This window comes from Neophocaena asiaeorientalis, unplaced genomic scaffold, assembly GCF_003031525.2.
Source record: "Neophocaena asiaeorientalis asiaeorientalis breed wild unplaced genomic scaffold, Neophocaena_asiaeorientalis_V1.1 scaffold670, whole genome shotgun sequence".
Taxonomy (NCBI): Eukaryota; Metazoa; Chordata; class Mammalia; order Artiodactyla; family Phocoenidae; genus Neophocaena; species Neophocaena asiaeorientalis.
The window spans coordinates 647,552-672,899 of NW_020175080.1; the positions used below are offsets into that span (position 1 = coordinate 647,552).

General features: G+C 43.5%; 1 protein-coding gene across 3 annotated transcripts in view; it reads right to left on the reverse strand.

The window, feature by feature from the left end:
- Positions 1–25,348, reverse strand: part of MOCOS (molybdenum cofactor sulfurase) — a 57,725-nt gene that overhangs the window by 16,954 nt on the left and 15,423 nt on the right. For all 3 annotated transcript variants that reach the window (XM_024764152.1, XM_024764151.1, XM_024764153.1), the window contains 5 exons: positions 25,041–25,240; positions 18,815–18,931; positions 16,411–16,872; positions 11,853–12,015; positions 2,465–2,543 (listed from right to left, as the gene is read on the reverse strand). In XM_024764152.1, coding sequence (XP_024619920.1) covers positions 2,465–2,543; positions 11,853–12,015; positions 16,411–16,872; positions 18,815–18,931; positions 25,041–25,240 — 1,021 coding nt within the window. The remainder of the gene's footprint in view (positions 1–2,464; positions 2,544–11,852; positions 12,016–16,410; positions 16,873–18,814; positions 18,932–25,040; positions 25,241–25,348) is intronic.

Here is a 25,348-nt window from a genome sequence, read left to right on the forward strand (position 1 = left end):
TAATATAATATATTATATTATATTAACAACAAGACAGAAATCTACAGTGACAAGTGTGCTTAGGAAGTCGCAATGAGATTTCCAAGGCACAGGAAGGCCTGGGATCTGGAGCTTATGCAAAGCTTTCAAATCAAATAAAAAGCTTTAGAAATTTCTCTTGAAAGACTTTGTTTATATTACTTACAGCCACTGAGAACCACAAAGCTTGGAATTTAAGAGCTTCCAGAGCATTATTTTGCTTTAAGAAGCTCTGGAACCCAGACCCGTCTCCTGGTTTTTTTACTATAGGCCTGACTGGAATATCTTCTCTCACGGCCACGCTGTAGGGACTGACGTGTTTGGTTTCTGAAAAGAACACTATGGCCATAAGTCACCGATATAAGTACATTTTTTGATCTGGCTTTTTAAAACTCTTCAAACTTCTAGAATTTTTAAATAGAATTTTAAATTAAAAAAAATTATAATCTACACATCACCAGAATTAATCGTGCAAAATTGCTAATAAGTTACATTGGGATTACAAGATAGATATTATTGAAAACTTATCCTTAATTTTTACTGGGAACCTTTAGGATCTAGAAAGGAAAGGGAAGAATGAAACCTTACTTTGTAGACATTCTCTCTGGTGCTTTGAGAGATGCACCTGAGTCCATTTTTCATTATATTGAGTACTTGTGGTTCTGAGTATAAGAAGCCTGACCTCTAGCTATCGAAAAGCTTTATTAACCAGAAAACGCCATTCCTCTCAGATGCAGCTAAATGAAATCTACAACCAGGGAAGAGCCTGATAAATAATTGCAGGTACCCCTAGATGGCTAGATTTCTCTCTGTGAGAAGATTTGCTACAGTGACATGCAGAAATGTTTACCCCAAATTCATTGCCCTAATTGAAAATGTGCTATGATGAGTGCTTAAACCTGCACAAGAACTAGCAAGAGGACGCAGAGTGTGCTCACCCCTTGGGCTCCAGGATGGGCCAGGGCCCATGATGCGCAATTGTACAGAGCACGATCTTCACGCTATCACCTTCCCACCTTTCCTGAGCATGTAGCCCTTCATCATCCCAGCGTGACCTGGGGCACTGACAACTTGAGTCCGATTTGGATGTAGCTTGAGTATTTGACATATCATTTCATGACTTACTTGTTTGCAGTGCAGAAGGAAACGTACTCTGACTCAGTACTATGCATATCACCAACTACTGAGCACAAACATACCCACCAGCTACTTTATTGTGTTAACTAATAGGCAATTAGCATTTTAAAAGACTTCTACTATATATAAATCCCTACTGAACTGTTAAGAGTTAACCATTTTAGTATTTGGGGGGTAAACTAGTTGGGGTATTAGATGCGCTGGGAACCCATCAGATAGGGGCCCACAATCAGAAAATTTGTATTCCACATGTTTTCAGATTGAAATTAGATTTAGGTTAAAAGGGATGCAGAAATTTGATGTATTCAATAAATTGATTTGTAAATATTTACGATCAAGAAATAAAACGAAATCCTATAACACTCAGCCTCATTTTCTATGTTTCCTAGAATTCAGCAGATGATTTACCATCAATAACTCAGATTAGGTAATAATCTACAACTATATGGAATATAATTGTTGAACTCTCACCTGAAAGTTCTACAACCTGAGGGACATCTTGACACCCCCCTCAGCTTCCACATCCAATTCATCGGCGAGTTCAGGTTATTCTACCTCCAGAATATATTATATCTGATGCCCACCTGATTTTCTCTCTGACCCTGATCCAAGCCTCCATCTCATCTCACCTGTGTTACTAACACAGATGCTCAGCTGGCCTTCCCACTTGCACCTTTACCGCCTTCCAACTTTTCTACACCCACCAGCCAATTTTTTCAAGCTGTGAATCGGGTCCCTTGACTCACCACTCCCCTGCGGCCACCCCTCTGAGCTCTACCATGCCTCCTCCAAACTGTCCCCTGCCTCACCTCACCTCCCTCCACACCACACTGTTCCAGGGTCTACAGGAAGCAACATAGACAGTCCTGCTCTCTCGGGGTCGGCATTCTAGCAGGAGGGACTGAAGGTATATGTTGGGGAAAAGATTAATGAGAAGGAGAAGAATTCAGCAGAGCAAGTGGAGAGGGAGGGGCTGGCTCCTAGGGGAGGTCAGGTGGGCCCTCTGAGAAGGAGGCTTTTCAGCAGAGACCCGATGAGGTGAGGAAGTGAACCCTGCGGGGGTATAAACAGGGAAAGAGCATTCCAGGCAGAGGGAGCAGCAAGTGCAAAGTCCTAAGGAGGAAGCATGCTTAGTAGGTGTGAGGAAGAGCTAGGAGCCGGTGTGGTTGGAGTGGAGTGTGCGAGGGGGAAGCGGCAGCAGACTGGACAGAGGATGCAACTGAGGACCGATGGCACAGGGCATTGCTCTCTTCCCCCCTCTGAGCCGTCCTGCAGCTAGACCTGCGAGTGTCACCTGCTGCAGCCTCACCTGTCTGCACAGACCTTGCTTTGGCAAATCTGAGCCGGTTTGCTGTTCTCCTCAAGTGGCACCGCTATAGGCTCCATCCCTATTGAATAAAGGTTAGAGACAAATTTATCATCATGGAAAAAAAAACAAGTATGTCCAAAAAAAAGTCCATTATCCTGAAATATACAAGAATTTTAATGACCCTGGAAATTGGTTGAATCAAGTAAGTGGCTGAGTCTTGGAAATCTCTTTATAACACAGAGATTCTCTTCATCATTATCGGTACCACCAACAGCATGTGCATTGAGCAGCTTTGTCATGGAAGACTCTGCACTGGGGCAGTCACATCCACAGCCCCTGGAACACTACAAATTCCTCTGAATGCTTTCTCTACCTCCGCATGACTCCACATCCTGACATCATTGCTCACTAGGCTACCTTAGATCCTTTAGAAATAGGCAGGCAGACATGAAGGCTCACTCTGTAAGGATGTCAACATAGTGTCAATTCTCAGTAGCCCCTAGGAATCACCATCAAATTGGATTTCTGCATCAATCATCATTAACACCAAGAAAAAAAAACCCCAAAAAACTGTTATTATGTCAGTGGGGTTGGGAAGCCATTCTTTTCTAAAAAATTGTTACATATATCGTACATACAAAGGAGTGTTTAACATATATACATAGTGGTCTGAAGAATAAGAAACACTCATATACCCAGTACTCAGCTAAAGTGGTATTCATTCTTTCAATAGATTTAGAATAAAATATGTGGAAGAAACTAGAGGAAACTGATCTATGGCCACTGATGAGTGAAAGATCTTTGCTAAAGGCTGGAACGGCTGAGGGCCTCTGCCACTCAGCACTCCTCATCCTTCGTGAGTCATTAAAAGTATAGGGAACTGCATGAAGCCAAGACACCTGAGCGGAATTTGTGGCGGCTCCTACTCTGTGGACTCCTCCTGTGTGGCCCACCCGTGCCCTGCACCCTCTCAGCATTGCCGCCAGTCACACTGTTCACCGGCGTGACCCAACCTGCCCCCAGCAAGCACACCTGTATCCCTGCTCATGCTGGTCCTGCTTCATCACACACAGCACAGCAACGGGTACATCCATTCCTACTCACGAGCGTCAGATCATGACTGCTACCCAGACCCATGCCAATCGCGACAAGCCTTTCACCACAACAAAGACAGAGAAGTAACAATATGCGTAAGAGGTATTTCATCAGCTCTGTCCCCTGCTTGTCCATGTCTTACACAAGCACGACCAGTGCCACACTCCTGTCCCTGTGTGGGGAAGGCCAGAAGAGGCCTCATCCAGAAGCTCCAGAAGTTTGGAGAGTGCTGTGCTGAGTGATTAGAGATGCTGCTGTGTCAAAAGGCTGTTCATGGGGCCTCCCTGGTGGCGCAGTGGTTGAGGGTCCACCTGCCGATGCAGGGGACGCGGGTTCGTGCCCTGGTCTGGGAAGATCCCACATGCCGCAGAGCGGCTGGGCCCGTGAGCCGTGGCCTCTGGGTCTGTGCGTCTGGAGCCTGTGCTCCGCAGCGGGAGAGGCCACAGCAGTGAGAGGCCCACGTACCGCAAAAAAAGGCTGTTCGTGGAAGGATGGGATTGCACCAGGTGTGCACCCACAGGGGAGAACCTTAAAGTGAGTCCTGGAACATTGGTTATGAGGAAGTAACCACAGCAGGGGGACAGCACGTGTACAAATGCACGGCGGAAATGCACCCCTGGGCTGCCAGCAGGAGGCCTGCGCTCAGCCTCTTTCTACGCTTACCCAAGACTCTGCACAAAACATATATAATCATAAATATGGCCCTCAGCTGGCTTATAAAGGTCATCGCAATCGCTTCTCGGCCTTTTGGCTAAGATCAAGTGTAAAGGTCATCGCAGGCCTCTTGTTAAACAGGCAACCTAATCTGGGGTCCCCATATGGATTGAGCTCAAGGGCCGCCCCCAACCAAGTTCATGGGGATTGAATTCATTCCGGATATACTAAGCCCTGTGCTTGTACAGCTCAGAGATACAGAGAAATAAAAGATTCCAACCTCTGGACTCAAGATACCCGAAATCTTTTGGGGTGACAAGTCATTTACATAAAACAATTATAATGCCTTGTTTTAATGTTTATTATATAGGGCCAAAAGTTTGTCCTACCATACGTGTCCTGCAAAGGATGCCCTTCCTCCACCCACAGTGCTGGAAGTCCCTACGAGTGAGCAGAACATCTGATATACCACACCACCTCACAAAGTGCCGCTGATATGGAGTGGAAGATATTTGGGTATTTGTTTTCTCTCTCTCTTATTCCTTATATTCTGGGATAAATCCTATTTAGTCATGACATACATTTTTATGCTTCAGAGAATAGAAAGAAGAGTAAGCCATTTAACTCTTTTTGTATGTTAATATCCTGGGTATCCAAACTTAAACAAGAAAAGTATAATAAAAGAGGGTAACACCTCAATTCAAAGAAATGGAAAGATATCCCATGCTCTTGAATTGGAAGAATTAATATTGTTAAAATGGCCATACTACCCAAAGTAATCTAAATATGTAATACGATCCCTATAAAATTACCCATGACATTTTTCACAAAACTAGAACAAATAATCCTAAAATTTATATGGAACTGCAAAAGACCCAGAATTGCCAAAGAAATCCTGAGGAAAAAGAACAAAGCTGGAGGGACTTCCCTTGTGATGCAGTGGTTAGGAAGCCCGTTGCCAATGCAGGGGACATGGGTTTGATCCTTGGTCCAGGAAGATGCCACATGCCACAGAGCAACTGAGCCCATGTGCCACAGCTGCTGAGCCTGCACTCTGGAGCCTGCGAGCCACAATTACTGAGCCCACGTGCCACAACTACTGAAGCCCGCACACCTAGAGCCCGTGCTCCACGACAAGAGAAGCCACTGCAATGAGAGGCCCACACACTGCAACAAAGAGTAGCCCCTGCTCGCTACAACTAGAGAAAAGCCCGCGCACAGCAACAAAAACCCAACACAGCCAAAAATTAATTAATTAATTTTTAAATAAAAGAACAAAGCTGGAGACATAACCCTCCCAGACCTCAGACAATACTACAAAGCTACAGTAATCAAAACAGCATGGCATTGACACAAAAACAGACATATGGATCAATGGAACAGAATAAAGAGCCCAGAAATAAACCCACCCACCTACAGTCAATTAAACTTCAACAAAGGAGGCAAGAATATACAATGGAGAAAAACAGTCTCTTCAGCAAGTGGTGTTGGGAAAGCTGGACAGCCACATGTAAATCAATGATATTAGAACACACCCTCACACCATACACAAAAATAAACTCAAAATGGCTTAAAGACTTAAGCATAAGACATGACACCATAAAACTCCTAGAAGAGAACATAGGCAAAACATTCTCTGACATAAATCATACCAATGTTTTCATAAGTCAGTCTCCCAAGGCAATAGAAATAAAAGCAAAAATAAACAAATGGGACCTAATCAAACTTACAAGCTTTTGCACAGCAAAGGAAACCATAAACAAAATGAAACAACTACCTACAGACTGGGAGAAAATATTTGCAAATGATGTGACCAACAGGGCTTAATTTCCAAAATATACAAACAGCTCATATAGCTCAACAACAAAAAAGCAAACAACTCAGTCAAAAAATGGGCAGAAGACCTAAGTAGACATTTCTCTAGAGAAGACACACAGATCAGCAATAGGTGCATGAAAAGATGCTCAACAGCAATTAATTATTAGAGAATTGCAAATCAAAACTACAAAGAGGTACCACCGCACACCAGTCAGAATGGCCATCACTAAAAAATCTATAAATAACAAATGTTGGAGACGGTGTAGAGGAAAGGGAAACCTCCTCCACTGTTGATCGGATTGTAAACTGGTACAGCCACTATGGAGGTTCCTTAAAAAACTAAAAATAGAATTACCATATGATCCAGCAATCTCACTCCTGGGAATATATCCAGAAAAAACAATAATTCAAAAAGATACATGCACCCCAACGTTCACTGCAGCACTATTTACAATAGCCAAGACATGGAAGCAACCTAAATGTTCATCAACAGATTAGTGGATAAAGAAGATGTGGTATATATATTCAATGGAACATTACTCAGCCCTAAAAAAGAATGATATAATGCTATTTGCAGCAACATGGATGGACCTAGAGATTGTCATACTAAGTGAAGTAAGTCAGACAGAGAAAGACAAATATCATACAATATCACTTATGGGTAGAATCTAAATAATGATACAAATGAACTTATTTACAAAACAGAAACAGACTCACAGACATAGAAAACAAACTTATGGTTAAAGGGGGGGGGATAAATTAGGAGTTTGAGATTAGCAGATACAAACAATTATATATAAAATACATAAACAACAAGGTCCTACTGCATAGCATAGGGAACTATATTCTGTATCTTGTAATAAACTATAATGGAAAAGAATCTGAAAAAGTATATATATATATTTATAACTGAATCATTTTGCTTATACCAGAAACTAACAACATTGTAAACCAACTATACTTCAATACAAAAAAAATTTTTTAAAGAAGATAACTTCTCAATCTCACTAATAAGAATAGGTACAAAAATACCAATAAAATATTAGCAAACTAAATCCATCAGTGTATCAAAAAATCATTGCCAAATAGTGTTTTTCTTTTCTCCAAGAATGCAAGGATAGTTCAGTACTAGACAATCTACTAATGTTAAGACATCACACTAATAGACTATAGGGAAAAAATATAACCAACAGATGCAGAAAGAGCATTTAGTAAGAACTATTAGTCATGATAAAACTTTTTGCTAAATTTTAAAAAACTACTTTAGCCTGGTAAAACAAATCTATTAAAAATGTACAGTAAATACAACTCTTATTTTTGAAACTTTAGAAGCATTTTATTCAAGTCAGTAATAAAAAAAGGATATTTTCCATCACTGCTCCATGCAATGAGAAAAGAAGAAAAAAGAGGGAGTGAATAAAAATTGAAAAGGAAGATATGAAACTGTCATTATTAGAAGATGATATGCCTAATTTATATAGAACATGTGAGAAAATCTTCAGACCAACTAATAAAACTAACAGGAATTCAGAAAAAGTACTGGGTAAAATACTGATATACGAAAGTCAACAGTGTTTCTATACTACAACAGTGTTCCTATACTACAAAAATAACCAATTAAAACATTTAATAGAAAAAAAAGATAGTGCTCAAAATACTCAAATAAACAATTATATAACAAAAAATGTGCAAAAAATTTCTGGAAAATATTATTAAAATTATTTTAATAAATTATTATTAAAATGTTGGAGTAAAGAAATCTTCATGGAGAGAGATACTATTTATATATAGAGGACTCAATATTATATAATATAAATTCTCCTGAAATTAATTTATGATATTACAATCAAAATATGATTACAAAATATGTAGTTTTGCAATCAAAATCCCAATGAAAATAATAGAGAGTGTCAGAATGGATAAAAAGCATGAGCCAACTGTATGCTGGATACAAGAAACTCACTTCAAATATGATATAGGCAGATTAAATGTAAAATGGAGCCATAAAGAAAATGAAAAGGAAGTCTACACAATGGGAGAAAATATTTGCAAATCTGATCTAAAAAGTGACATATTCAAATATATAAAGAATTCTTACAACTCAATAATTAAAAAATAAGTAAGCAAAGAATTTAAATAGATATTTTTCTGAAGAAGATATACACATGGACAATAAACACATAAAAAGATGGTCAATATCATTAGTCATTAGGGAAATGCAAATCAAAACCATGTGAGGTACTGCTACACACCCATTAGGATGACTATTAAAAAAAACAACAACAACAGAAAATAACAAGTGTTGGGGAAGATGTGGAGAAATTGGAAGCTTCATATGTTGCTGGTGGGAATGTAAAATGGTGATGGAGTCACTTTGGAAATGCTAAACACAGAGTTACCATATGACCCAGCAATTCCATTCCTAGGTATATATCCAACAGAATTGAAAACATGTCCACACAAAAATTTATACATAAATGTTCACAGCAGCATTATTCATAATAACCACAAATGGAAACAATCCAAATATCTATCAACTGATGAGTGGATAAAAAAATATGGTATATCTATACAATGGAATATTATTCAACAATGTGGATGACGCTTAAAAACATTATACTAAGTGAAAGAAGCCAGTCATATATTGTTTCCATTTATATGAAACATCCAGAATAGGCAACACCATAGAAACAGATAGTAGATTAGTGGTTGCCAGAAGCCAGGGATAAGGTTGGGAATGGGGAGTGACTGCTAGTGTGTATGGGGTTTCTCTTTGAGGGTGATGCAAATGTTCTAAATTGATTGTGGTGATGGTTGTACAACCTTGTGAATATACCAAACATATCATTGAATGGTACACTTTAAATGAATAAATTTTATGGGATGTTACATAAATATCGATAAAGCTAGAAGAAATAAATATAAAGGTGGAAAACGATACACCATACAAACACTAACCACAAGAGAGCTGAATGGCTATATTCATATCAGACAAAGAATTTCACACTTCACATTTTGAAACAAAGAAAATGACCATGCATAAAGAGGAGCATTACTTAGGGAACAATTCACCAAGGAGACATAATACTACTAAGTGAAGCAAAAACTAAGAGAACTAAGGAAAAAATAGACAAACCCACAATTACAGTTGGGGACTTCAACACTCTTCTTTCAGTAATCAACAGAACTGGTAGCGAGTACATAAAAGTTCAGCAAGTACAGAGAAAAACAGCAATACCATCAACCAACTGGTATAGAACTGACATCTATAGAACACTCCACCCAACAACAGGATACACATTCTTTTCAAGTGTATATGGAACACTCACGGCAATAAATCATATCCTTGGTCATAAACCAAACCTTAACAAATTTTAATTTAAAATCTATAAAGTATATTCTCTCTTTTGGAGAGTTTAATGGAATTAAACTGAAAATCAATAGCAGAATGAAAACAGAAACATCTCCAAATATATAGAAATTAACACACTTCTGTAATCCATGGGTCAAAATGAATATAAAGGAAAAAGTAAGGACATAAAAAGATGCTTAGGGCTTTCCTGGTGGCGCAGTGGTTGACAGTCCGCCTGCCGATGCAGGGAACACAGGTTCGTGCCCCGGTCCGGGAAGATCCCACATGCCGCAGAGCGGCTAGGCCCGTGAGCCATGGCCGCTGAGCCTGCGCGTCCGGAGCCTGTGCTCTGCAACGGGAGAGGCCACAACAGTGACAGGCCCGCGTACCACAAAAAAAAAAAAAAAGATGCTTAACATCATTAGCCAGTAGGGAAATGAAAATTAAAATCATGACGAGATAGGAGTTCCCTGGTGGCCTAGTAGTTAGGATTCCAGGCTTTGACTGTTGTGGCCTGGGTTCAATCCCTGGTCAAGGAACTGATATCCTGCAAGACACATGGTACGGCCAAAAAAAAAACACAAAAAAACCATGATGAGATACCATTACACACCTATTAAAATAAATAAAACAAAAAAATACCGACAATACCAAAAGCTGACAGAATGTGGAACAACTGGAAGTCTCATACATTGCTGGTGGGAATGAAAAACGATTTGGTCATTCTAGAAAATGGTTTGGCAGTTGCTTTCAAAGGTAAACATATCCTTACCATATGACTCAGCAATCAACGCCTAGTATTTATTCTAGAGAAATGAAAACTTGTGATCAACCAAAAACCTGCACATGAATGTTTAGAGCAGCTCTATTCATAACTGCTCAAAACTGGAAACAATCCAAATGTCCTTTAACAGAATGGATAAACACACCCTAGTGTATCCATACAATGGAATACTACGCAACAATAAAAAAAAGAATAAACTACCGATTCATGCAGTAACTTAGATGGGACTTAAAGGCATCATGCCGAGTGAAAGAAGCCAATGTCAGAAGGTCACGTATTGTATATTCTATTTATATAACATTCTCAAAAAAGTAAAACTATAGTGATAGAGAACAGATCTCTGATTGCCAGGTGTTAAGAGTGGGGAGAAGAGAGACTGTAATGGGATAGCATGAGGGAGTTTTCTGGGGTGATGGAACTGTTTTGTACCTTGATGATGGGAGTGACTACACAAATCCGTGCATGTGTTAAAATTCATAGAGGGAACAAAAGGCCAAGAATAGCCAAGACAATCTGGAAGCGTGAGGTAGGAGGACATGCCCTACCAGATATCAAAATTCATTCTATAGTTATTAACATTGGCTTATTGGTTCAAGAAAAAATAAACCACTGGAACAGAATAGAACACCTACAGCCAAGAAACATAATCATTGAATATATGGAAATGGGATATATCACAAAAGTACAGCTATAAGTTAGGAGGGAAATTGGAATATTCTATAAATGGTAGGTGGGGTGTGGAAGGAGAAGGAATGAGACCAAGGAGAAGTACATAGGGAATTTCAGCTATATCTGTGATGTTTTTAAGTATTAAAAGAAGGAGGAGGAGGAAGAGGTAGCAGAGAAGGGAGGAAGGAGGAGGGTAGTAGGAGGTAAGAGAAGTGGGAGGGAGTAGGGAGAGGAGGAGGAGAAATTGAAGCAAATGTGGCCAAATGTGAAGGTTTGTTAAAACTGGATGCTGTAAGTACGTATTATAGTATTATCTATACTTGTGCTGTCCAACACTGTAGCCACTAGCCACATTTGATAATTTAAATTAATTAGAATCACATAAAATTAAAATGTAGTTCCAGTGTCCTGCTAGTCACATTTCATGCACTCAGTAGCCACATCTGATTGGTGGCTACCAAACTGGACAATGTAAATGTTGAACACTTCCATCATCATATAAGGGTCCACTGGACAGAGGTGGCCTATGAATTTATATGTGTTAGTTCATAATAAAAATCCACAAGGGGGAATTCCCTGGCCGTCCAGTGGTTAGGACTCCACGCTTTCACCGCTGAGGACCCAGGTTCGATCCTGGTCTGGGAACTAAGACCCCGCAAAGCCGTGCCGCCAAAAAAAAAAAAAAATCCACAAGGAAGAATCAAAGCTTGCAGAACATATGATGAGTGAAGGAATTAAAAGGAATGTGAGTAAAAGACAACATCTAATTTCAATATCTATATCTCTTTACTTTCTGATTGGACCGTCAGATCTTCACCTATTCCCAAAAATCTGCCCCCAAAGAAATTCCAAAAATGCAAAAGGAACAAACTTTCCGTTGTCTCTTCTAGACACCATTTCACTTCCTTTTGGATTATTTTAATATTTGGTAAAGGAAAAGCCATGACTTTACTTTCCTATGAGAAAAAAAGCTACTCTTGACAGCTGCTTTGTAAAACTGAACCCAGTTTTCAGACCTTGGGCTTTGATGACCATGATCCTTCGCTGCAGGTCAATGAAGGGCTGGATCAGGCAGAGCCGGGGTTCCTGCTTCTGACTCAGGCAAACACCGTTGTGATTCACAACCATCCAGCTCCGGTCATACAGCAGCCCTTGATTTCCTAGAGGCCACCTGGTCACCTAAACAAAAAGGTCAATGTATTTTAAGCCAGGGCTCCTCAAAAATCATCTTCGCATTTATTGCACTGCAGCTGTACTAAAGCAGAGGACTTCAGAAATTCAGCACAGACTCCTGAAGGAAAAAAGGGATGAAGAGAAGGAAGTAAAACAAAGAAGACAATGCAAAGGAGACTTTGGGATTGAGATACCTGCCATTCACCCTCCAGATCCAGTTTGCACCCTTCTCCACTTCAACCTGCTTTTTAGGTGTGCACAGCACGACATTCTGGGAGCACGAGAGCGTACCTGAAAAGTAGGTCTCCGCCCCAGCCTGTGTCCCACTCCCCTCCCCACAGGCCTCCACTGCACCTGCTTTCTGTGTGTCCTTCCACAGTGGTGGATGCCTGAACAGGCATATATCCTGGTACTACAGACTTATTGCACAAATTGTGGCTACACTGGAATGGTCCCTGAGTTGATCCACTTTAAGTGTGTAAGTTTTCCTCAATTCTTCACATTTCTACAAAATTAAAATACAAATTATGCCCAGTGCCCAGATCTTGCATTTAATACCATTCTCCAATAAAAAGAACCAGGACTCTTTGGAGAAATGGTTTATTCTAGGGCTGGGTCGGGGAATATACAAGATGAGCCAGGAGCTCCCTGTAGTGCTAGAAAAGTAAGGAAGTGCTCAAAAAACAAACTGATGGAGGTATGTCAAAGGGACGCAGGAGTCAACTGAAAGCATGCCCAATGGCCAAAACTGGAAAATATTGAAAAGTAATAATAATAATAACGTAGTACTGAATTATAATCCAAAGTATAAAATAAATACCCATGAGTCCAAATAAATAAATAGAAAAAGTCAAATCCCTCATACAGAAGAATCCCAAATAATTGATGTAGGTGTTCCCTCCTCAAGAAGGTGGAGCATAACTCCCTATAACTCCCTACCCCGTAAGTGTGGGCTACACTTAGTGACTTGCTTCCAAAGAGAACAGTATAGGAACAGAGTGGAGGGGAAATTTTACAGTGAAGAAACCTGGCAAATACCGGGTGCTCCAGGTTCATGTCAATAGTGGTCAGTCATGCTGACAGTACCCTAATATGATATGATGAGAATAGCCCTTTACTTCTGTGGTCCTACTTCCAAAACAAACCATAACCCCAGTCTAATCCTCAGAAAGACATCAGACAAACCGAAACTGATGGATATTTTTTTTTTTTTTTTTTTTTTTTTTTTCGCTACGTGGGCCTCTCACTGCTGTGGCCTCTCCTGTTGCGGAGCACAGGCTCTGGATGCGCAGGCCCAGCAGCCACGGCTCATGGGCCCAGCCGCTCCGTGGCATGTGGGATCTCCCCGGACCAGGGCATGAACCCGCGTCCCCTGCATCGGCAGGCAGACTCTCAACCAGTGCGCCACCAGGGAAGCCCTACTGATGGATATTCTAGAATATACCTGACGGATACTCCTCAAAACTATCAAGGTTATAAAAACAAGGAAAGTCTGAGAGACTGGTACAGCCCAGAGGAGCCTAGGGAGACACAAGGACTAAATGTCATATGGTGTCCTGGATGGGATCTGGAACAGAAAAAGAACATTAGGGGAAACCTAATGAAATTTCAATAACATGGGACCAGGTCTTTGCAGGAGTTTTGTCCACAAGTTGCTTACAGCGCGGCAGGTGCAGCAGTTCCACCCGTGAGGGCTTTTCTGGAGCCAGCTGTCTGTTAAAGAAGGGTGTAGGTGAAGCAATGCTTTTGAAATAGTATTACGATTAAGAGACCAACATTCGCACACTAACTGTGAATCAATTTCATCCTGTCATTTTCCTCTGAGCACTCAAATCAACTTCTCAAAGGAATCTGAAAACTTCAATTGGGGGTAATGAAGAAAGGAAAGCAATTTTTAATCTAGGGGCACTTTGGGGAGGGTTCTGCTGGGAGGGACCTGAGGGAAGACTGAGGCTTCAGGGGAAGTGAAGGAGAGGAGCTGCGGGCCCCAGGGGGAGGGCGCAGAACTCAAGAAGAAACAGTGTCAAGGCAAACTGAAATCAAGCAAGGTAAGCCCTGTATCCAAGACGCAGAAACGTGGTGCAGTGGGGTGGGAGTGGGGAGGGTACTTTGAGGACTGACAAACCTGGGCTTAAATCTCACGCCAGCTAGTTATTAGCTTTGGACAACTAACCTTCCTGAGCCTTGCCTTTGTCATGTGTAAAATGGACGTTATTATCATTTCTCATAGGACTGAGTGAAAACTAAAACAAAATATAAAATGTAAAGCAACTGAAATATATCAGATGATCCACAGATGTTAATCCCTTTACCTCTGCCCTTCACTTGTCTTGTGCATCAGACCGCTCCCCATAGACTATGGCTGCTTCTGCTAGTACAGCACTCAAGTTCAGCAATACTATAGTCTACATAACTGTAGCTAGGCCCAGAAACCACCATTAAATCGTTATTTCTATAGGAGAACATGTTTTGAATTACAAATAACTTTTTAGAAGACAGTCTATTATTGGGAGGCATTTCTCCATGGATTTCTCATTTCTGCATGCCTGTTTCAACAAGCAGAAGTACTAACTGTCCTTTTGATCCAGACTACCTTTTCAAGGATGTTTGTATAGTGAACAGCTCTACAACCCTCTGGAGCAGAGGGCAGGTTTGCCCACAGTCCGATATTATAAAGGTAATGGCTTCTCCCCGATCGAAGACTACCCAGGTTGGCTGGCATCCTATTATGAAAGAGTCAGGTTTCCTGAGTTAGAGGTTTCTGAACATGAGCACGGCATCCACCAGGGCCCCTCTGGACCCTGTCTTGGGACCTGGGGGACAAAGAGAAGCAACACACCATGAAGCTCATGCTGCATGCTGGGTTGTGAGTAAGTCCTTTATCTCTGACCCAGGAATCTCGTGTCTTCTGTCAGCATCCATGAAACTGTGGCAGGCTGTTTCTCAGACCCTTCACGGTTCTTCACACCCATCTGTTGGAACATGTCTATCGTTTACTGGCTTCCTCCCTCCTTCTTCTTCTTTGTCTGGGCCAAGTTTTCAGCCAGTGTGTCTGTGTTGGCATGTGAGGGGTGAGCTTTCAGCTGGTGCAGCTGGGCTTTGGGTTACGGAAGGAGTTGGGCAAATAAGTATTCATTGAGGACAGTGGGAGCCAGGGTTCTCACAGGATTTACAAGTGCAGAAAGGGGGACGGCTAAATAAACGTTGTGGTGTTGGGTTGGAATTGGAGTATTAGTACGAAATCGTGGCCTATGGATAGATGATGGAGATGGACGGATAGATGATAGATACATAGATATGTGTGTGTGTGTCATAAAGTGTCTGTTTCCCTTCTGAGATACTGCACACCCTGAGAGAAGGAAGCATTTCCATTTTGCTCATCATTGCACAGCAAGTGCAGGCCCAGGGCCCAGCAGGTAGCAGGTGTTCAGTGTATAGTTTCTGAAAGAGCAGATGGATAGAAGACCTTTAGCAAAAAAGGAAATCTACTGAGTTTCAGTGTCCTTGTCTGTAAAATGGAACACTAATTCCTGCTACGCTATCTGTGCAATGCGGCTCTTCTATGGGACGTGACTCATCTGTGAAAATAGAGTCCTGTTACTCCTCACCTGCCTCCATTCAGGAGTGGAGGTGAACTCGCTTATTTATGGTCTCAGATCGGAGGACAGGCTCCTGTGTGACCAGCCCGAAATGCAGGCGACAAACAGCCTTGACCATGGTATGTCCGACCAGGAGCCAGGGAGCCTGTCATCCCAGAGGCTCAGGAGACTGGGAACTTTCTATGAGGCTGTCTTTCTATGATCTATGTGTGTCCCTGGGACTTGGTCTCTAGCTCCCAGCTCCGGTGACTACCAGGCCAGCATGTTTACTGACATTATGTACTTCACCTCCACGGGGAGAGCTGAGTGGAACAGACGCATGAGAGCAAGGACCCAGGGAGTCAGCAGACCTGGATTCAAATCCTTGCTCTATCATTTATTAGGGGGTCATGAGCTGGGCAAAGTGCTTAACCTCAGTAGCCCCCAGGCTCCATATCTATAAAATGGGGATGATATTACCCAGCACCTCATATTATTGTTTTGAGGATCAAATGAAACAAAGCACGTACGATGCTTCAGCAGGGAGCCAGCACACACACATTCAGTGAAAGTTACATCCTTAACTATCAACAGTAACTAGGTGGTCACACCCAGAAACAGGATCCTCTCAGGGGTCCCCATAAGCAGAGCCATGGTCAAAAGTCAGCCCAAACCAAGAAAGGCAGAATGAGAGTGGCAACTATGATTTTGATTTTCTGCATGCTTTCCTTCACTTCCTGGACTTTTTTCTTTGCTTTATCAAACAACATTATAAAGTAAACAAAAAAGAAGCAATCTCTTTAGCTGCCACTAAAACCCTTACCTCAAAAGCGGCACAGGATTTGATTGGGTAGAGGAAAAGGTTGGTGACGATGTGTGACCCAAGGCCCCCATCCGGGATGCCTGCAGCTTTCTCTGAAGGGGTCTGCTGGGTTCTGGTGGTCTCCAGCAGAGGTGGTCGCAAACTCACAGCATCCACAGTGGTGGGTGAGTTGTCCCAAACCCTGGAGTCTGGGGAAGCATCTTCCTGAAGTGAGGGACTACGTCTGGCCCTGGTGGCAGGCACGGCTTTCTGAGCTTCGCTCTCTGCTGGCAGGGCTCCAGCCTCCCCAGGCATGACCAGAGGGAGAGGCTGGCCATGAGACGGGCGCAGTCGGGTTGCTATGATGAACCTGAGAAAGGCCTGGGCATCCTCAAGCGTAGACATGTATCCAAACGAAATCCTCACAGATCCCGTCGGCTGCCCATCTATGAGATCCACATCATCACCGCAGACATGACCAGCCTAGAATAAAGAAATAAGTCAGCCAGAGTGACTCATTCCTCATGGATAAAGTGGAAACCATTTTGTAAAACAAGTTTTGTTAATTTTATAATATAAACTTAACCCAGGAAAAAAGAACTGCAACACTAATAGGAGCTGTGTGCCAGAGGCATAGTTCCAGAAGCACAGAGACTGACTCTCTGGACGTCACTATTTGCTCAACTGTGAATTGGGATCTATACCAGTCTCAGGGGGCCACTAAAAAGTCTAAAAGGTACGACATTGTAAATCAACTATATTTCAATAAAAATAAATAAATAAATTTGGTTCTTTAAGTTTAAAAGAAATCATTCATGGAAAGCATTTACCAGAAACACGCACACAGTGCTCACCCACAGAGGTATCAAAAGAAAGACCAAAGTTTCAGAAGCACAGATGGGTCAGCTCCTTGGTCTACCTAGGGCTTAAGTGAGAGGAGCACCTGCTGGCCATGCCTTTTAGCCTCTCTCAGAACCACAGGGAGGTCTGCATCCCTGACAGCTGCCCTTTGACAAGAGGGCAAGACAGGTGCTGCCCCTATGAATAATCGGCCCAAGGCCAGGATGAAAGCCAAAGGCAGCATGAGTGCCTGGTCGGGAGGTGGTGAAAGAAAGGTAAGACGTCCCCAAGCCTCTCCAATCCTGGCAGCCTGGTGTTGGTCACTGCTCCAGCTGCCTACCTCCCCCAGAGCTGAACCCCAGTCAGTCACCCAAGGAGATGAGGCCATGGCATTCCACAGGATCAATAGTACATCTGGAACTGCATTCGTTTGTGTTCTAAGACTCCTTCTCTCTCTATTTATTTTATTATTATTATTTTTTAACCACACCATGTGGTGTGAGGGATCTTAGTTCCCCGACCAGGCATCAAACCCACGCCCCGTGCAGTGGAAGTACCGAGTCTTAACCACTGGACCACCAGGGAATTCCCCCTTCTCGCTCTCTTTTTTTTTTTTTTTTTTTTTTGGCCACACTGCCTAAATTTTTTTTTGTGGCACGCAGGATCTTCATTGAGGCATGCGGGATCTTTCATTGTGGCGCATGGGCTTCTCTCTAGTTGTGGCGTGCGGGTTTTCTCTCTCTAGTTGTTGTGCGTGGGCTCCAGAGCGCGTGGGCTCTGTAGTTTGCAGCACGTGGGCTCTAGATGAGGCGCGCGAGCTCAGTAGTTGTGGCGTGCGGGTTTAGTTGCCCCGCAGCATGTGGGATCTTAGTTTCCTGACCAGGGATCAAACCTGTGTCCCCTGCATTGTAAGGTGGATTCTTTACCACTGGACCACCAGAGAAGTCCCCCGCTCCTTTTTAAATAAAACATTGTTCACAGTTGGTTGGGATTTAATATATTCAATATATAGTGGCAACCGAAAGAAACAAGTTAGAAACTATTCTGATATAAATAAGGGCTCTTTGCCACTCAAACCATTCTTATGAAGTGGTTCAAAACAGGCTGTACCTTGAAGTGACAAACCTCAGCCCAGAAGAACAGCAGGAAGAGAGGGGACCTGAGAAATGCAGAATGCCCCGTAGAAGAGTTCCTCTCCTCACCCAACCCAGACATGAGCTACCTCCTGCTTGGAGATTTCACTCTGGCAGGACTGAACTAGCTAAGGGCCCTCTGCATGTACGAGCACATTTTCACATTTGCTTGACCCCTGTTAAAAGCCCTCTTCTGGAAAAAAAAAAAAAACCCTCTTCTGCCTCTAAATGTTTGCCCTCAAACTAAAAAATGACTGCCAGAGACATAGTATCTTGAAGTGTTTTCTATTTTTGTTGACCCTTTTTCTTTACACATTCACAGGGTTGGCTCAGAGAAATGAGCTCGCAGATCCAGCCCCGACCCCAGACACACGACCAGCCTCTAATGAAGTTAGAGGCACCGCCATTGGGGTTTGCTGGCCAGCGTTTGGACCACATGATCCAGTACCAACCTGAAGATGCTTCTTGACCATCTCATCACTTATCCCCAGGTGCCTCTGGCAGGCCCCAGTGTTACAGAAGCAGCCGGTTCGCACGTGGATGTTGTGAAGACTGGCCATTTTATCCACCTGCGGGTTTAATATATGACATGGAACCAGTGTTAGGAGTGTCCAGTTTTACTCTGATTGCCTGGGAAGGAGTTTCAGATCCACACTTGGACCTCTCTTTCTTAACAGTAAAATGAAAATATGAGCTTGGAATTTTGCTCTAAGCGGCCATGATCTATCGTGGGTTTACTAAATACATTTTATAAAATGTTACTGATAATTAAATCTTATCCAGTTGGGTTATAAACATAGGCCTGAGAAAAGTGAAAGATATCAAATTCACACCAAACTCCAAGTTAAGAGCTCACATGTAAAACAATCTGATTTCTTAAATGAGCAGACATTTTTCCAAAGAAGACACACAAATGCCCAACAGGTACGTGAAAAGGTACTCAACGTCACTAACTGTTAGGAAAATGTAAATCAAAACTGCAATGACATCAGCTCTCAAATATCTAATAGCGAGCATCTAATATCACACCTGTTAGAACAGCTATTATCAGAAAGACAACACATAACAGGACGTGGAGAGAATGTGGAGAAAAGGGAATCCTCGTGCACTGCTGGTGGGAATGTAAACTGGTGAGGAACTATGGAAAACAGTATGGAGGTTCCTTAAAAAATGTAAAATAGAACAAATTGCTGGAACTTTGGTCCAGCAATTCCACCTCTGGGTATTTATCCGAAGGAAATGAAATCACTGTCTTGAAAAGATATCTGCACCCCCATGTTCATTACAGTATTTGCACTAGCCAAGAAATGGAAACAACTTAAGTATCCATCAAAGGATGAATGGATAAAAAGTATGTGATTTATAAATATAATTATTCAGCTATAAAAAAGGAAATCCTGCCATCTGTGACCACGTGGATGGACCTTGAGGGCATTATGCTAAGTCATAATGAAAACTGCTAAGAAATGAGTCAGACAAAGACAAATACTGTATGATCTCACCTACATGTGGAATCAAATCAAAATTCATAGATACTGAGAGCAGATTGGTGACTGCCAGAGGCAAGGGATGGGGGTCGTGAAGGTGGTCAAAAGATACAAACTTCTAGTTCTAAGAAAAATAAGTCCTGGAATGTACTGTACCGCATGGTGACTATAGTTAACAACACTGCATGGCGCATGGAAAAGTTGCTGAGAGAGTAAGTCCTGAAAGCTGTCATCACAAGAAAAAAACATTGTAACTATGTGGTGATGGGTGTTAACTAAACCCGTAGTAAATCATTTCCCAATATACATATATATCGAATCACTGCACAGTACACCTAAAACTAATACAATGGGGCTTCCCTGGTGGTGCAGTGGCTGAGAGTCCGCCTGCCGATGCAGGGGACACGGGTTCGTGCCCTGGTCTGGGAAGATCCCACATGCCGCGGAGCGGCTGGGCCCGTGAGCCATGGCCGCTGACCCTGCGCGTCCGGAGCCTGTGCTCCACAACGGGAGAGGCCACAACAGTGAGAGGCCTGCGTACCGCAAAAAAAAAAAAAAAACTAATACAATGTTATACATCAGTTATATCTCAATTGGTAAACAATTTTTTTAGTAAATTAATCTTTGAAAAGAGAGCCCACATGTCTCAAGGGAGATTCACAAAAATAAAATCTGAGGGCGGCTGGGACGTGGGGCAGCTCCTTGGCATCCTCTGCTTCCGGGTAGATTCCCAGAGCAGGAATTAGCAGAGCTACCAGTCAGAGCAGCTCTGCCTCAGCTCCCAGCCCAGGCTGCAAACATTACTGTGTTGACACTGTGTGTTATCGATTTGCTTTCATAATGTCTCAGACTTTGGGTTGAATCACAGAACTAACTGCTACTCAATCCAGAAGTTCCAAGGCTCTTTCCCGTCCCCTGGAAGCTAGACAGGTGATTCGTAGTCACAAGGCTCAAAGGTGAGCTGGCACGAGGGATGTTTATCCCAGCTCTTCCGTTTGTGGGTCCAGGGCTCCATTCTCCCAAGGGCCTGGGGGCCCAGTGAGGGTCCTCAGCCCTGGTGACTCAGGTTAAACTTGGGGGAGTGCCCTAAATGCATTCAAGGAAACAAACACATCTTGCCCAGTCAGAGAAGCCTTTGAAACTTTTCTCCCTGGGAAGTACAGGTGGGGGACACAGACATAGGTCACCAGGTGGTCAGCCTGGCCTCCCCGCTAGGCAAGCGCAGCGGTGTTACCTCCCACACACCCTTATGGGGACTACACTGCCTTCCCTTTAGCCGTCTCCCCTGGATGGTCAGAGTGAAAAGAAGCCACCTCTGCTGGTGAAATCCAGGAGTTCCCTGCTCTCTGAGGTGAGACCTGGCGGCACCACTGGGTCTGGCCTACTCCACCTCCAGGATCAGGTGGTCTCCATTCAAGGGGCAGCCCCTAGGAAAGCCCCTCACTCCCTGACCCCAACTCCAGCCAAGCTGAATGAGAAGTCTCCCCCACCCACCCCGTATCCACTATTCCAGCTACCACAGCCACAAAACAAGCAACCCAAACCTGGCGGCCGAAAATAATAACCATTTTATTGTGCTCACGGCTACAGGGGGGTCAGGAATTCAGAGAGACCCCAGAGGAGATGGCTTGTCTGAGCTGGGAAGACTAGAAGGCTGGGAGCGACATGACATCTGGGGCTGGAATCACCTGGAGACTCAGCTTCTCATGTATGCATCTGGCCTCCAAGCCAGAAGGGGTCAAAGCAGACAGTCACCATCATGCCTGCTTTTGGCTTCCTCACAGCATGGCCGCTCAGCGTAAAACTCCTTACACAGTAATTCGAGGCTCCAAAAGTGAATGCCCCGGGGAGCAATGCTGATGCTGCGGGGTCTTTTCTGACCCAGCCTCCAAAGCCAAGCAGTGTCACCTTCTGTAGCATTCTGTTGGTTATGAGTGAGTCATAGACCTGCCAAGATTCTAAGGGGAAGAGACAGGGACCCCACCTAGAAGAGCATGTGGGTGGAAGAGGCTGTTTCGGCCACGCTTACCCTTCATACTAATTTCTCATCAGAACTTCATCTCCTCTCACCCTGAGACCTTTGGAATCCCACACAGGCTCGGCCAGTGACCAGCCAGGTGAAGGAGTTGGCTGCTGGGGCAGGATGAGTGCTGCGTCCAGGGAGGGTGAGAAACCGGCCTGACCACAGTGCAATAGAGCACTTGCTTCATACCAGCTCAGTGCTAAGGGGCTGTGTATCGTAACTCATTTAATCCTCGTGACAACCTATCAGCAGGGAAGATTGTTACCCCCATTTCACGGAGACTTGGGGAGCTTACATTAACTCACCCAAGCTCCCAGAGCCAACAAGAGGCAGTCCAAATCTGAACCCACCCTCTTAACCACTGGGTAGACTGACTTCCAACAGAGGGGAGAATGCAATTCGGAGATTTGGATGTCAAAAACAAGAACCCAAAATCTTCTCACAGAAGGCTCAATTCTTTCACGCATCCCTTGAAAAAGAGACAGCCAGACCCAGCCATGATGCCATCTGATCTTTCCGAAGGCCCCCCAAATCCCTGCGGAATTCCCACATGTGAAGGAGCCCAGGAAAACCCAAGATTCTCCCGGGCCAGCACAGCTGGCCATGCCTCAGCCTCAGCCTCCACTCATGGGATGAGCTTCCTCTACAAAGGCACAGAGGGAGAAACTCAACCTGTGTGATGCCTTGGAGAATGAAGGTCCTGGTGAAGTCAGCCAGGCACCCAGATAGGCTCCCTGAGGGGGAGGGGGAGTCTTCCTCTTGAGGCTTCTCTGGGCAAATGGAGGGGGGGGCGGTTCTTTCACCGCTGCTTGGGCCAAGCAGAACCCTGTGGGCCCACTACCCCCCCGCCAAATACAAAGGCTGCCTCTTATTTGTCGAAAAGCTGAAGTCTCGCAGGCCTCCCAGAGTCACAAAAGAAAAGGCTTGAGCAGTTAATGATTAGGGCAAGAGAGTCACAGACTCTGTGTCTGATGAAAGAATGGGATTAATGCTATTGCTTGTAATAATCTATATCTTTGTGGGCATAGGAATAACTGTAGCTTGCTCTGCCCATATATGTGAGCGGGCAACTAAAACTGTCAACAAAGAGATGCTACAGACCCATGTCGACGTCTTTACTCTAAGATCTCAACACCTTCTCTCAGCATGAAGCAGTTACAAAAGATGGACCTTCACTCCTATTCCCATAGAAATGCAACGATGTCTGATAGTGGGGATTTGTAAGAAGCTCTTTTGCCCCTTTTCTGTTTGTTCATTTCTGTTTCCCTCAGACAGACCTTAATTGTAAAAATGAGATCACTAGGTAACATTTAACCTAACTCCGGACTTCTGCTCTACTGAATGTACACAGTGCCTTGCTTAACCGGTTGATTCCTTTCCTGGATTAAAAGGTGTAAGAATGAAGAATGAAGTAGTTAAAGAATGACTGACTCTCTAATTAAGTAGTTAAAGAATAACAGCTTCCCTGTTAGCAAATTTGCAGGCGGATAACAGGGGCAAGAGAACATCCAATTGCAGGTGGACCATGAGGACAAGACAGTACCAAACGAAGATCAGAAGTCAGTGGGTCTGCACGCAATGGAAAGATGATGAAGAATCTGATCTCCTACCTTAATGGTTAACTGAGACTCTTTCCCCTTTTTCCCTTTAAAAATTGTCATGGCTGAGCAGAATCTTCGGAGTTGGTCTCCGGACATGAGTCCACTTTCTCCCCAGATTGCCAGTTTTTCTGAATAAAGCACCTTTCCTTTCTACTGACACTTGCCCCTCGATTATTGGCTTTTGAGTGGTGAGCAACCCAACCTGAGTTTGGTAACATGCCTGCCACAGCACACTTCATGGTCGTTTGTCTGCCCTCCTCCACACCCCTGAAAACATACACTTATTTTAGGTTTGAGAACGAAACTTATTGTACCAATAACCTAGAATAACATATTTGAGAAGGCAGACCTTTGGCCCCGATGCATTTTCCACCATCCTTCAGAAGCATTTACAATCGCCTGCTTCTGAGTGGTGCTGGGCTGTGTAAGTGAGGGGCAGTGTGGGCTGGGGTCTTCACAGTCAACTCACCCAAGAGACAGCTTATGGTTGTAGAGTGTTGGCCCCTGGACACCAGTGAGAACCAACATTTCCCCCAGAGAATATTTCTCAAGTTGGTTCCTCAGAGAGTTCATGGCTATTCAGAAGTGGGGACAGGATCCCATGAGAAATGGATTTTGTTTGAGAAATGGATTTTGTTTGAGAAATTCTGGGTTTGACAAAGGTGTATGGAGATAGTGGCTTTCAAGGGAAGATGAGTACTATCTTCCAAATTTATGTGATGATCAAATCTGCTCCTCATGGCAGTTCTAGAAACCCGGGCTCTGAGAAGGGCCTTGAGCTCCCCATGCCCCGTGTGTGACAGCCCATCTGCTGACCACCTAGGGCCATGTCTGAGTGCTCAGTGTGACTCCAGATTTCTTAATGTACTGGGCAGTGACCAGCTTACTCAGCTGTGGTAAGGATCCAAGCAGTTCCCAAACCTGAATTGTGTTCATGAGAAAATACATACAAAGGGTATATCTACAGAAACTACTTTATAACCAATCTACCAAATCCTTTGAACTCATAATATGGATGAACTATGGCAGACATAAGGGCTTTTGTGCTACTAAGGACATCATTCCTACTTCATTAAAAAAAAAAAAAAGAGTTATGAGTTCCAAGCAACATGCAAACAAATGGTGGTAAGAGGCTCAGAATCTTGTGTAACACTATGGTATGGTCTGACGTATCAGTGGGGCTACCAAGCTGTTTGTACATGAAACGGCATCAGACAGGCTGTTCTGTCTACACTATTTTAGGGTGTCTTCCCTTGCTGGCAAGCTTCAGATGTCCCCTCCCACTGCCATCAGAGACTCGACCTCTCTCTTCCCATTTGAAATTGATCACCTGTGGCTAAATAAGGAGGGCTGAAGAACTAAATAGCTGTGCTTGCTAGAACAAGAGTAAAGAGCCTCTAAGGAAGGACCAGTGGCCTCTCCAACAGTACACAGGATTCATCATGGCTATTGCAAAGGCCCAGAGGCCTTGACTGCAAATTTCAGGGCTCAGAAAGGCTTCAGAATTCCAGACAAGAGTGATTCTTGTCTGTTGTGAACAGGTCAGCAAGATGAAAAGAAAACCCACCTGGGAGTAACCAATGATGTTCCCATTGTCATCGAGCACGTTGAAGCTGATGACCGGACCCTGAACCTCTGGGCTGCTGAACTCAGAGTCGCTGTAAATCTGCACGACAGGGGCTCCGTTGGGGTACCGGAGGGCGGACAGGGCGGTGTAGGTGTACTGAGCCAGGGTAAAGGTGTGCTGCCTGATGTTCTCCATTCCACCTCAAAACAGTTATGAAAACAAAAGGGCATCATGAACTCTATGTAAAATTCACTATCTCATTTTTAAGAAAATGAGCTCATTATAACTGGCAAACTTGGACCTCATAT